We start from the raw sequence: 15,091 nt of genomic DNA, 5'->3' as shown, positions 1-15,091 counted from the left end.
CTGCAGCAAGCGACTAGCATATATGGTGGCTAACATACGCAAATGCGAGCGAGAAGAGAAGGCAAAGCACGGTCGATGAAACTATGATCAAGAAGTGATCCTAAACAACCTACGTCAAACATAACTCCAACACCGTGTTCACTTCCCGGACTCCACCGGAAAGAGACCATCACGGTTACACACGCGGTTGATTCATTTTAATTAAGTTAAGGTTCAAGTTATCTACAACCGGACATTAACAAATTCCCATCTGCCCATAACCGCGGGCACGGCTTTCGAAAGTTCAAATCCCTGCAGGGGAGTCCCAACTTAGCCCATGACAAGCTCTCACGGTCAACGAAGGAATAGACCTCCTCCCAAGACGTTCCTATCAGACTCGGTATCTTGGTAATTGAAGACACTTCGACAGGTTAAAACAAGACCAGCAACACCGCCCGAATGTGCCGACAAATCCCGATAGGATCTGCACATATCTCTTTCTCAGGGCACACTCAGATTGTCTTAGGTACGGGTAGGCCAGCCCAGAGTTTCCCCTGGTGGCCACCGGCAGCTGACAGGTGGACCAACACTCAGAGGAGCACTGGCTCGGGGGGGGGGGGGTTAAAATAAGATGACCCTTGAGTCTGTAGAACCCAAGGGAAAGAAAAGGCTAAGTGGCAAATGGTAAAACCAAGGTTGGGCATTGCTGGAAAAGCTTTAATCAAGGCGAAATATCAAGGGGTTCCCATTATAACCCAACCGCGTAAGGAACGCAAAATCTGGGAACATAACACCGATATGACGGAAACTAGGGCGGCCAGAGTGGAACAAAACACTAGGCGAGAGGCCGAGCCTTTCACCCTTTACCAAGTATATATATGCATTAAGATAACATAGCAATATAATGATATCCTAACAAGTAAATAAATGATCCAACAAGGAACGGCCTCCAATCTTCACCTGCAACTAGCAACACTATAAGAGGGGCTGAGCAAAGCGGTAACATAGCCAATCAACGGTTTGCTAGGACATGGTGGGTTAGAGGTTTGACATGGCAATTTGGGAGGCTTGCAAGCAAGTGGTAGGCATCGTAGCAATGGCATAGCAAAAGAGCGAGCAAACTAGCATAGCAAAGATAGTAGTGATTTCGAGGGTATGATCATCTTGCCTGCACAGTTGTCAGAGTTGACTGGATCCTCAAAAGCAAACTCAACGGGCTCCTCGTTAGCGAACTCGTCTCCCGGCTCTACCCAAACAAGACAAACAAGCAACAAGGATACAACCAACCACGTGCAAACTCAAACAACACAATGCAAAGATGATATGCTATGCGGGATGCGATGCGGGATGCAAAATGTAGGATATGACAGGAAATGCATGAACCTGGCCTCAACTTGGAAAACCAAGTGTGCCACTGGAAAGATGAGATGAAATCGCTTGAAAATGATATAAAGAACGCCGGAATCGGAGTTACGGTTTGGAAATGGCAAGCGATTCAAATATGACCCCGGTCTGTGATTTACAGCAAGTAGGCATCTAAATGCAATGAGAAGAACATGCTACAGCACCCAAACATGACAACAAAATACGTGGCAGGGATGCACACAAGATGCTTAACAAAAGTCTAGCACTGAGCTACGGCCAATTAATCCATTAACAGGTTCAAACAAGCATGGCAAAAATGCATATGGCAAACATATCTCAGACTTAGTGAAATCAACACTTGTCTGGAATTTCAGATCAGGTAGCCCTCTTCGGAGCAATAAAACTACATGCTACAGGATTCAAACATGGCAAAGTAAAGTATGGCATGGAGCTACTCAAAGAGCTTAACAAAAGTCCCTTAGTGACCTTGAGCCAAAAGGGATCAGAAAATACAATTGCAAGCATGTGAACATAGCAAAAACATAATCAGTTTCAGACTTAGTGAAAAACTGACACATGCTGAAATATAACTCAAGTAGGCATGTTTACGAGCTCGATGCACTCACTACGGTGCAAGTCATGGCAAGCTAAGTATACGCCCATCAAGAAGGCATAAAATGCAAGCTAGACATGGCAAGAACAATAGCATAGCATGCACGGGTCAACTACAACATCACCGGCAAAAATTGCAAACAAGTTGACAATCTGCCCAGATTCACAAAGTAGCAAAAGTAGAGCTCGATTAACTCAAGCTAGGGTGCTCCATAATTGCAAACAAAGACATGGATGGATAGAGCACTACAATATTAACAAAACTCCCTTACTGATCATCCTCAAAAGAGGCACGGATCACTAGGAAACAACATGAACATATGGCATCATGAGATAAACAGCTGCAGGACTTAGTGAAATTACTAAGTCCCTGAAAACAGAATTAGCAAGTGCACCACTTTGCACGCTTGCACAAGTCACCACACACATCACAAAAATGCATGGGTTGCACCTCTGGAAAGATGACAAAACCCTTAACAAAACACATGTAGAGCACCAGGGCATAGCATGCACACATTAATCATGGCAAAAATGACAAAAGTGCTAAACGGAGTAGCAGATCTGACAATTAACTCAAGTAGCCCTCTTCTAACAGCATTTCGGGCATCAATATGAACTCAAATGAAAATGATGCAATGGAATGAAAATGATGTACTCTCTGAGATGAACATTTTGATATGCTATATGCATGAATCGGAGCTATGGATGCAAAGTTACGGGGCCGCGAACATGAGCACTTGGATCTGGAATTTCGGGGACTTGGTGAAAATTATACCTCCGGAAAAGTCAAACCGGGACGAAGTGGTACGGGACGGAGGGATCCGGATCTGGACGGGGCGTTTGGATCGGGGGAGTGGTGGATCTGATCCCGCTTCGTGGATCTCGCCGGAGAAGTTCGCCGGAGACGGGGGATACGGCCGGAGAGGAGGAAGAAGGCGACGCGGAGGCCGGAGGACGATGCCGGCGAGGCATCGGCGGAGGATGCCGGCGAGCGAGGTGGCGGCGCACGTCGACCGAGGCGGCCGGTGGCGAGGAGGCGTGGCGGCGCGGAGATCCATGGCGAGGCGCGGGCCGGGCGGCGGCGGTGCAACTCCGGCGGATGGCCGGCGGGTGCGGGCTCGCGGCGCGGCGCCGACAAGAGGAGCGCGCGGCATGGCGGCGGAGCAAGGGGGCGGCCGGCGGCGTTCGTCGGGTGCGGCGGCGCAGGGCGCCCAGGCGCGGGGCAGCGGCGGATCGGATCGGGTCCCGGGCGGGCCTGCCCTGGGCCCGGCGGCCGCGGGAGGTGGGATGTGCGTGGTGGACAGGTGGCGGCCTGGGAGAGGAGGAGAGCGGCGGCGGGGACGACGTGGCGGCTCCCCATTGGTGGGAGTGAGGTGGCGGCGGGCGGTAGACACGTCCGGCGCGACGTGGACGCGTCCGACGGCGCGAGAGGAGGAGTTTTAGGGTTTCATCCGCGAATTTCGGGGGGGGGGGGGGGTTGCACATATTTATAGGTAGAGGGAGCTAGGAGAGTCCAAATGAGGTGCGGTTTTCGGCCACGCGATCGTGATCAAACGCTCTAGATGATGGAGCAGAGTTAGGTGGGTTTTGGGCCAAATTGGGGGGGTGTTGGGCTGCAACACACCCGAGGCCTTTTCGGTCCCTCGGTTAACCGTTGGAGTATCAAACGAAGTCCAAATGGTACGAAACTTGACAGGCGGTCTACCGGTAGTAAACCAAGGCCGCTTGGCAAGTCTCGGTCCAATTAGGAAATGTTTAATCCCCACACATGAAAGAAAGGTAGAAATGACCACCGAAGGAGAACGAAGCGCCGGATTGCAAAACGGACAACGGGAAAAATGCTCGGATGCATGAGACGAACATGTATGCAAATGAAATACACATGATGACATGATATGCAACGCATGACACGCAAGCAATGACAAGGCAACAACAGCGAATAACTGCACGACACCTGGCACATCGGTCACAGGGCGTTACAACCTGCTTGTAGCTGTGTGATCAGACGCTAAATAGGCGCTTCTGGTTGGAAAGAGGATGATTTGAGAGCAACTAATTAATGAGCGCTCCTTCGAAAGCCACGGAACGATCAGCGTCACTTGGCACGCCCTCAGTCATTCGCCTTGTGTCACGCTCTTGGCGTTCCTTTTAGAAATTTTTTCCGTACGCCTTTTCGGTTTTTAAATGGTTTTTTCAATGTTTCGGTTTTGTACCGGTCTTCCTTAGCTTTTGTGTCAAAATAAATTATCATGAAAAAAAGTTGCGCAAAAAAACACACTTTTTTCTTTCACGGGAGTTATGGTTTTGCTTCCCCGAAAGACACGGTTGTGCTTTCGCAAGAGTCATGGTGGTGCCTTTTGTAAACGTAAAAAAACGTATTTTCTGTTTTTTTTCTTCCACGAGAGGCACGGTTTTGCTTCCGCGAGGGGTACGGTTGTGCTTTCGCGAGAGTCACGGCCGTGCCTTTGAGAAACAAAAAAACAGATTTTCTGCTTTTTTTTCTTCTGCAAGAGGCACGGTTTTGCTTCCGCGAGAGGCGCGGCTGTGCTTTTACGAGAGTCACAGCCGTGCCTTTCGGAAAAGAAAAAAACGTGTTTTCTGTCTTTTTTTCTTCCGCAAGAGGCATAGTTTTGCTTCCGCGAGAGGCACGGTTGTGCTTTCGCGAGAGTCATGGTCGCGCCTCTTGTAAACAAAAAAAACTCATTATCTATTTTTTCCTTTCGCGAGAGGCATGGTTTTGCTTCCGCGAGAGGCACACTTGTGCTTTCGTGAAAGTCGCGTCCGTGCCTTTCAGAAACGGAAAAAAAACACGTTTACTGTTTTTTCACCTTCTGCGAGAGGCACGGGCGTGCCTCTTCAAAAAAAAACCTGTGCTCCCGGGTCGGTTTTTTCGTTCAGTTTTTTTGATAAAAAGAAAGTTCGTCAAAACCTATCAACATAAGATCTAGTTTTGAAGATCTCGCCCTGAGGAATCCAACAGTAAAAACGGTTAAAGATTTGGACACATGGTTTAAGAGATAAAACGTTTTGAATAAATAGATCTACGAAAAAAAGGAAAAACTTCCAAGTTGCGACAAATGACGCGTACTCTGATTTCAGGATGATTTGCTCCACAACAATTAACATGGGCTTAATCGGCCATGGTCATGTGGCCCAGTTTACACAAATATGTTTCTACTCTGCTTAGAATTTTGTTCAAAAAATCTAAACAAATTGAAATTTGAAAATTCCAGTGTGTTATTAAAATATTCATACATATATAGTTTTGTTACTTATTTTAAATATATAGTCATTTATTTTAGAAAATGTTCATATATATTTTAAAAAGATTGTATACTTCTAGAAATTGGCCGTACTTTCTCACATTACGTAATTCAAATTATTAAAGAATTTAAAATTATTTTAATGTAATGTTTAAAAAAAATAAAGATGTTCACGTCTTAAAAAATATTCATGCAGTTTCACACTTTTTAAATTAAATTAATATAGGTATAAAAAATGTCACATGTTTAAAAATGCTCATGTGGTTACTACAAATAAAGATAAATAAATATGGAATATATAAAATTAAACAAGGGGAAAATAGAAACTATATTTTTGTGTGGAAAAAATCCAAAAAAAAAATAATATCACGTAAAAATTGTCTGAGCCAGCATGCGCTAGTAGGTGCGGCTTATGGGGTGAATGCCATTTATAGCGCTACTGGGCCTGAGCCATATGGGACGTGAGGAGGCAAATGCCGTCATAGCACTACTGGGCCTGGTCCATATGGAATGCGTGTGGGTGGATGCCGTTTATAGCGGTTTATAGTGACTAGGCACTATTAAGATATACCCCCCAAAAAAGGCATTACTATGATATACTATATCAGACTAATGAGGATGAAAAATTATGTGAGAAACATAGTACAGACACCGGCTATCATAACACGCGTGCATGCACACTGTACCCAATACCACATAGTCGACGAGCACGCCATACTACTAAGAGATTGGCGTCGAAATGCCTGCAAAAATACATGAAATGTGGGAGCACCCCTGCCAAGTCTATGACTTAGAACCCTAATTTACTGGTTTAACCACAAAAGAACCTAAACTATGCTTAGTTCAAAATGTGCTAAAAGTTTGTATGGCACAAACAAACCCTACTTGTAGGCCATACCTCTCTCACATTCAAAATGAAGACTGAAGAGAGAAGACATCATCGATCTAGAACAAACTCCACCCTCTTGGAGCCCGTGAGAAGGGCCGCTCCATTTGAGGAGATTGTTGCCTCGGATGCTACCCCTAGGCGTTCAAATGTACGTGGCTAGCTAACCAACGGTTCATGGCTCACTAGTTTACGCAGTGGACGGATGGTGTTTACGCTCCCCAACAATGGCGTGCTCACTTGTCATCTCCCGTTTGGAAAATGTTGAGCTTGTCTGGCCTTGACCACGGGATTTCGTGGACCGGCAAGGTTTTCGTGTTAATTTTGTTTTCTTTGGTGAAATAGGCATTACAAAAGATTTTTCAGAGCAATAATGCGGTGGAAAGATATCGGCAATCAACGGGCAATGTCTGGGGTCTGAATTGACGTACGGTGGCGACGCGTATGTGTGGCCTGGCCAGGGTTGTTGGTGGGCAGGGGAAGCGTGAGCTCCAACGACCCCGTCAGATCCTGGGCCGTCGAACGAGCAACGGACGGCAGATATCCGGTCACAGTTGGCGCTCCCGCCACGCGGACGACTTTTTCCCCATGCCTCCCGTCCGTTCTCCCGCGGCATGCCCAAACTTTTCTCCTGGCGGAGCCCACTCCTCATGACCAGACGGCGGCATCTGGTGTGCACCGGTACCTGGCGTCAACACCCACCCATGATTCAGACATAAACCCCAACAATGCCACTTACTAATGAAGAGCAAAGCAATGTTTATGCATAATGGCATCGTTGCTAATAACCGGCAAAACCAAGGCTGATTCCTGCGGCTCGCCACGACACTACCACAGTCTGGTGTTACATTATTAAAGAAAAAACGTCTGGTGTTCAAACTAGGGTTGGTGGCGTGGCGCGGATAGGTCCGTGGCATCACAATTGCTGATCCATGAATTAAACTAAGAAACCATTCTGCTGACTCGAAGCCCACGAGAGGCAGCCGCAGCCGGCAGCCGCGGCCATTTGGAACCCTCCGGCCATCCCGTACTTAATTGCGGCGGCCATTAGTCAGCCATGATCGGATCCTTGCCCGGTGCTCTGCATGTGCTGCCCCGGCGCTAATCTTACTCTGCAACAAATCGCCACCCCGCTTGGCAACTCAAGCTAGAATCGAGGAGAGCAACGGGGAGAATCTTTCCAAGAACCCGGGTAATTCTTCTCGTTCTTATTATCTATTACAAACTTCATATGATTTGGCAGCCTGTCGTCCTTAAGATACGTAATGGTTTGCAGACAAAACGAACTGAGAGAGCATCTGTGGAGCAGCTGCTTGTGGAGGAACTCTTGAGATATATAGATAGATTGATTGATTGCTGGGAGCGAGAGACCGAGGAGCGATGGGGTGCATCTCCTCCAAGGTGCTGAGCAGGTCGGGGAGCCTGCGGGGGAAGGCCGGCCAGGGGCTCCAGAGGAGCAGCCTGGTCGAGGAGATCATCCTCTCCAACTCCAAGAGGAACGGCGACCAGTTCCTCGCCCTCCTCCGCACCTCCAGCTCCGCCGCCAGGACGAGCAAGGTCGACGCCGCCGAGCAGATCGAGACGATCAACGTGTCTGACCTTCTCGCCGGGCTGGAGGAGGAGAACGCACCGGAAGGCGCCGAGGAGCGGGGCGATGATCGGAAACCAGACGGCGGCAAAGCTTCGTCGCCTCGGTGCGCATACGATGGCGCCGCCGGAAGGGCGGTCAGCTTCCGCACCCTGGAGGAGTTCGACGCGCTGGTGTCGCGGTGCGGCTCGCCGGTGAAAGCGGAGCCTGCACCAGCACCAGCACCTGAGCCAGACGCGTCCGTGGAGCCGCCGCCGCAGAGCAGCTCCACGGAGCAAGACGCGATAGCCACAGCGAGCAGCGGTCCGGAACTAGGGGAGGCGCCCGGCGGCGCGAAGAGGCGGGCGAGGGCGAGGCAGCTCGGAGAGCTGAGCGCGACGCCGGGCTTCGACTTCAGGAAGTCCGGCAGCCTGAGGGACTGGCTGCTCGGCGGCGGGCAGATGTTCTCGCCGGGCTCCTACGTCACGCCCAAGTTCGGCAGCGTGGCGACGGCACCGCCCGAGTCCGCAGAGCACGCGGAGCGCGCGGTGTTTGATCCGGAGCTGGTGGCGCAGCTGGAGGAGGCCATGGAGGAGCTCTCGGTGGACGAGGAGCGCGTGCTGAGGGAGGTCTTGGAGGTAATCGAAGCCGGAGAAACACAGAGGTTGGAGAGGCGACATGCCCAGGAGCCGGAAGTGTTGGCGGTGATTGTGCATGATTAGGCGTCAGTTTGATGATGATTTTAGTAGTTTTTTGTTACCGTTTTAGAGTGCTTGTGATGTGATTTGTGAATCCTTTGTAAGGAGAAATGTACAGCAAAGATTTTATTTTTTCAATTTTTTCGTGTTGTTTCTCCAACATGTCTAGAAGCGTGCCATTTTATATTTGAGAAAAAAACCCCAAAGTAATGTGCACAAACTAGTGAATTACCTCGCTGATTAGAGTCCGTGTAAGTAGGATATTGGCATAGTTTCATTCGCTTCAAAGCCTCAAGGATAATAAACTACAAAATATAACAATAGAGATGGTGGACCCAATAGATATACTATGACTAGCATTGCCTCATAGTTTTCATACCACCATTGTCCATGTCATATGTTATAGTATGTCACTCCCTCGGTCCCAAAATAAGTGTCTCGAGATAGTACCTTTTTTGTTGTCATAATTTTGTTCCAAGAGGGCGTTATCCTATTTTATTCTAGTTGCACAAAACTAGTCGCTCAATTAGATATCAATACTACTCCCTCCGTCTTATAATATAAGAATTTTTTTAAGTTGGAGGGTGTAATTAATTAAAATGAATAACAAGTCTGAAAGGAGCATTTGATCGCAATTGTATCACTCATATAAAGCTATGGATATAACTTCCTCATGGCACCACATGCATTATGCATTAGTGCCTACTAGCAAGTGCAACGCTTTGAGCCTTTTCGCACCTTCAGAAATCATCTACCTCAACCTTCGAAAAGCATCCGTTATACAAGTTATGGCAATACTCCCGAACTCCCGCCCCAGTACTGGGTGGCGTCGAGGTTATCTCACCAACGAACTGCATAAAAGAGATTTTCGATGTCGGCGTACTAGACTCAGGTATTCCAGAACTGCAACGATAAAATTATGACAACAACACCTCAGAGCTCAACTCCCCGGGAGACTTCCACAAAACCCCTGACAGGAGGCACCAAGACAATGTTCTCATCATAAGCCATCAGAACGATTCCAAGATACTCGCGTGATCCTAAAAAAAAATTTAGTGAAATTTGAGAAGAGAAGAGTGAAAACTCTACGTCAGGAAGCCTTACCAGAGCGATGAAGAGACTGGGAAGTAAAAAGAATTCCTAAACTCTCCGATATATAATTCCTAAATGACTCAAAACATTTTTCTAGACTCAACTCGTCTGCTAATTCGATCAAGCAGTGGGGGCTCCCAAGGTCGGGGAAGGCTCTGATACCAACTTGTAACACCCTCGATGCGACTATATCTCCCACGTGTCGATGCACGACTTAGAGGCATAATCGCATTGAAGGCATATGTCGCAAGTGAGGTAATCTTCACACAACCCATGTAATATAATAAGGAAAGAGATACATAGCTGGCTTACAATCGCCACTTCACACAATACATGAATAAAGCATTACGTCAATCAAATACACTCATGGTCCGACTACGAAACCAAAATAAAAGAAGAACCCCAAATGCGACAAAGGTCCACGATCGACCCCAACTTGGCTCCACTACTGATCAACTAGAAGGGAAACAACACAAAGGACAAGATCTTCATCGAGCTCCTCCTGAGCTTGGTTGCGTAATCTGCACGGACTCATCGGCACCTGCAAGCTGGTTTTGGAAGTATCTGTGAGCCACAGGGACTCAGCAATCTCGCACCCTCGCGATCAAGACTATTTAAGCTTATGGGTAAGGTAAAAGTATGAGGTGAAGCTGCAGCAAGCGACTAGCATATATGGTGGCTAACATACGCAAAAGAGAGCGAGAAGAGAAGGCAAAGCACGGTCGATAAGAGTATGATCAAGAAGTGATCCTATAACAACCTACGTCAAGCATAACTCCAACAACCGTGTTCACTTCCCGGACTCCGCCGGAAAGAGACCATCACGGTTACACACGCTGTTGATACATTTTAATTAAGGTCAAATTCAGTTTATCTACAACCGGACATTAACAAATTCCCATCTGCCCATAACCGTGGGCACGGCTTTCGAAAGTTCAAATCCCTACACGGTTTTCAAAAGTTCAAATCCCTGCAGGGCAAGACTCCTGATTGGTGAAAAGATGCACTGAGAATGAATATCGCCAGATCTGGGCCCCGTGGGCCGGCGGCGAAGTGGGACGGCGCGCAGGCTGAGGTGGCGGCGTCTGATTGGAGGGGGAGCGGCGGCGGGGTGACGTGGCGGCCTGCTATTGGCCGGAGCGACGTGATTGGAGGTGGTGGACGCGTCCGGCGGCGGAGTGGACATGTCCGGCGGCGCTGAGGGAGGAGTTTTAGGGTTTCGGGGAAAAGATCCGAGAACGAAAATGAAGGGATCTATTTATAGAGGTAGAGGGAGCTAGGAAGCTTCAAATGAGGTGCGGTTTTCGGCCACGCGATCGTGATCGAATGACCAAGATGATGGAGAGGGTTTAGGTGGGGTTTGGGCCAAATTGGAGAGGTGTTTGGCTGCAACACACATGAGGCCTTCTCGGTTCCTCGGTTAACCGTTGGAGTATCAAACGAAGTCCAAATGTTACGAAACTTGACAGGCGGTCTACCGGTGGTAAACCAAGGCCGCTTGGTAAGTCTCGGTCCAATCCGGAAATGTTTAATTCCCCCACACAAAAGAAAGGTAGAAATGACCACCGGAGGAGAACGAAGCGCCGGATTGCAAAACGGACAACGGGGAAAATGCTCGGACGCATGAGACGAACACGTATGCAAATGAAATGCACATGATGACATGATATGCAATGCATGACACGCAAGCAATGACAAGGCAACACCAGCGAATAACTGAACGACAGCTGGCACATCGGTCTCGGAGCGTTACAAACTATTCCTCACACAGGGTGATGAATAGCGCAACCCGTAAAATGAGTGACATACATACTAAATGTGTCTAGATACATACGAATCAAGAAAAAGCTAAAAGGTCTTATATTAAGGGCCTGTTCTAATGTCCTCCAGCTCCACGCTTCCAAAACTTCCTAGATGAATTTGTCCAGAACGGTTGAAGCCCGAGAAGCTGAATTCACGAAGCTGCTCGTTCCCGTAGTGTAAAAACGAGAAGCACGTCCGGCCCAGCTCCACCAAAACGTGATGCGTGAAGTTCCCTCAATTTACAGCGAACTGCCACCGCTAAAGAAAACGCTTCGCTGCATCCCCTCGTCAAATAGAAAAAGGATCGATCGAAGCGTTACGCTAGCCTCGCTCGAACCGGTACCCGGCTAATTGGGATGCGTCCAGCCGGCCCAACGTACGCGTAACAGGCCACATCCCCTCCCAATTGGGCTGCAGCAACGGGAGAAGCTGCAGATCGAGCCGAACGCTCCTGGGATCGCTAGCGGAAGCTAGAAGCGAGGAGTAGAAGCTGATTTTCTGGAGTTTTGAGAAGCTGGGGAGCCTCCGAACAGGCCCTAAGGAATGGAGGGAGTACAATATATTATACGCCACCCAAATTAAAGACAAAATCCGGCCCAAAACAACAAAAAGCAAGCCCATTTTTGTTTGTCTATTTTTATACATCACATACAAATATGTATATTGACGAAACTTCACACAGCTACACACAGGGGCGGAGTCAGGATTAGGCTAAGCCCCAGGCCCAAGCTGCTACAGTTCTGCTACAGTGTCGGAACAATGCCCAATACTCACTCCTTTCCGGTTTATAGGGCTTATCTTAAAATTTTAGTTTTTCCATTTTATAAGGCTCAATTTGGTTGTTCCGCATCACATGTTCAGACTTCAAGATGCATTAAATCATTGCATGAAAGTATTAAGAGAAAACTGACCAATGCATGCACTTTATGCATGCATGCATTGCAATTAATGCATTCATAAACATAATTTTTTAAGAAAAATAAGAGCATTAATTGGATGCATTTGTAAACTACAAAAAATATTCCACCACTCATCATCTACCTTGGTTGGTGAGATTTTTGAATTGAGCTTTATAAACCGGAAAGGAGGGAGTATGCTACAGTGAAAGAAGTGCTTAACCTTCACGCCCCGGGCCCAGGCCCCCCTGACCTGGGTCCTGGATCTGCTACTGACTACACATTTATATGTACATGTAAAAAAAACAGAATTTTTGAGCTATAAAAGTTAATATTTTCAAACCTTTCTTTCCTTGCCTCCCTGGAGCCCGTCCTCCAAACCGACATTCTGCTACTAGCATGCCTATGATACCCTTTTTCAGTTCCGACACTTCAACCATCTCAGAAAATTACACATGTCGTTAACATTGTATGATAGTCATGCGTGCTTTCCATGACATAGGGAGAGGATGTGGGTATTTTCATTTTTCTCATGACACTGCAAAAGTTGTACAACTTTAGCCAAGTCTCCATTGTTTCAACTAAGTGTGCAATATTTAAAAAATGTGAACCCCAGAATTGAAATGTAACTCGGAAACCAAAAAGATAAATATGTTGACGATAGGTCAAATTCAAGGCCACATAATTTAATCTATTTGTTTTCTATGTTGTACATTTGGATTTTTTTTTTGACATGTTAGATGAGTTATGTCCATGGCCCATTTTTCTCAAAACAAAATAGTACTAAATGTTGACCTTGATCACCCTGGATATTCATTCTCTTGAATTAAAGAAGAATCAGACCAAAATAGCGATATCAGACTGGCCCATCGTATTCGTGTCGTGCCTGATGGAAAACGGACCTCCTATTTGAAGCTTATTGTGTTAAATTGGAGGGGAAACACACAAAATGTTCCCAATGGCCAGGCTCATTTGGCAGTTCATGGCTCCATCCTTCGAATGGATTTTTCCCTATTGAATATATAAACGCAAAGTATTAAAATATTTAATTTTCTAAAAAAATGCTCCCAAATTTAAATAATTTCTCAAATTTTAAAAACCGTAAATATGTTTATACTTCTTGAATTTTTTTTAGAAATTTTGATAGTTCTATGAAATTTTTCAACATTTTTCAAATAAAATGCGAACATATTTAAATGTCAATATATTTTAAATAACATTTTTTAGCCAAGATAAATACTAAAAGAAAAGATGATATAGAGAAGGAGAAAGGAAGAAGTAGAAAATATCCCACCGCAACAAAACGCTCAAAAAAACAACTACGAAACCTCAAGAAAAATTCCTTGTGCCTTGCCTGCCATAGGGCCTGGACTATGACACCGCCCATGTGCCTTTGCTGGTCCTTTCAACAGAATGACGATCAAATATGGGACCTCCAATTCTAGAGAGCAACTAACCAACCGTTACCCCTTTGGGAGGCTCTAGCAAGTGGCACCTTTTCGGCCTAGGAGCACGCCAAGTGGTGTGTCCAGCCGCTGCCATGTATTGCGTGTTGGGCACTCTCTCTGCATTTCATATTTTTATTTTTCTGTGCGTGTTTCTGATATTTAGTTGTTTTTTGGCTTTTCGTTTTCCACCTTGTTTTCCCTATGTTTTGAGAAACAAAATGTTTGGTCAACTTCTGTTGACCTGCACGGGTAAAATGAGTGGCGGTCAAATATGGATTCACGTGGAAGTGTAGAATAGCGAGCAAAATGCTCTTGCATGGGCCTATATGGCTCGGGCCAGTAACCCGGTCAGTAAATAGCCTACATGCCCTAAGGAGAAAAAATATCACCCACTAAAAAAATCAGGGAAGTTTTCCCAACACGCCAAAAAAGAGTAAAAATCATTGGAACAAAATGACCATCAATTTAGAAAAAAATATTCATGGATTATAGAAAGTTATTTAACATATAAAATGCTCATGAATATGAAATAAATGTGCAAGAGATACAAATATTGTTTAACTTTTATTAATTTATTATTTAAAATAAACATATTTTGAAATATAATATTTCAAAAAATACATGAACTTATTTTAAAATATATTTAGTAACAAATTTAAAGTGACAAAAGAGGAGATGTAGAAACAAAGAGGCAGAAAAAATAGAAGAGGAAAAAATAAAAAAAATACAAACCCTAGGAAAAAAACAATTGTCCTGAAGGAAAGCACTCATATTAACTGAATGGGTCGGACCTTCCTCGTAGGCCCTATGCAATTTGACCCCTATTCTTCGCAATGATCATAGAATAGCAGTGTTTGACGGTTATTCGGAAGAAAGAGGGTTTGCCTGGTGGAAATGCAGAAATGATAGATGAGTCCATCAGGGTGCGTCGAATTTCTCCCCATAAAAAAGAACTGAAAGAGTCCACCACTTAAAAGGGAAGAAAGATAAGGCCCTTCTTTGTGTGCTCATCCACATCGGAGAAAAAAAGGGGCCAACCCTATTTGATGCTCGTTGTGTCAAATAGGCGACCAATCGAAAAGGGCGCGTGAGTTAGGCCGACATATTTATGAATTTCTCTCGTTATGCACATGAGACATTCTGTTTATAGATTTTTTTATTTTTTGTTTGATTTTTCTATTGTATTTTGTTTTGGTTACTTTGGTTTCCCTTTTCCCTTTTTATTATTTATTTATTTTACCATCTTTGGTTTTCCTTCTTTAAATTACACGAACAATTATTTTATAGAAGCTTAATTGGATTCTTCATTTTTCAGTATACGAATATTTTTAAATGTTGAAAAAAAAATTAAATTAAAATCATTGAAGATTCTTTTAGTTGTCTTGATATTTTTTTAATACTATTATAGTGCATTTTTAATTGTCTGGATATTTTTAACCTTTGTAATGCAACCTTTTTTTAAACAATGGGCTAGAAAACCAA

At 45.6% G+C, this 15,091-nt stretch overlaps 1 protein-coding gene across 1 annotated transcript; it reads left to right on the top strand.

Annotated features, from left to right (window-relative positions):
• Window positions 1-6,977: 6,977 nt before the first annotated feature.
• Window positions 6,978-8,538, top strand: LOC123150972 (uncharacterized). The gene is made up of 2 exons (XM_044570770.1): window positions 6,978-7,297; window positions 7,382-8,538. The coding sequence occupies exon 2, from the start codon at window positions 7,486-7,488 to the stop codon at window positions 8,392-8,394; it is 909 nt and encodes a 302-aa protein (XP_044426705.1). The 5' UTR covers window positions 6,978-7,297; window positions 7,382-7,485; the 3' UTR covers window positions 8,395-8,538.
• Window positions 8,539-15,091: the final 6,553 nt, after the last annotated feature.

Source organism: Triticum aestivum, chromosome 7A, assembly GCF_018294505.1.
Source record: "Triticum aestivum cultivar Chinese Spring chromosome 7A, IWGSC CS RefSeq v2.1, whole genome shotgun sequence".
Taxonomy (NCBI): Eukaryota; Viridiplantae; Streptophyta; class Magnoliopsida; order Poales; family Poaceae; genus Triticum; species Triticum aestivum.
Note: the sequence above shows the minus strand (reverse complement) of the source record. Positions and strands in the feature narration are given on the sequence as shown.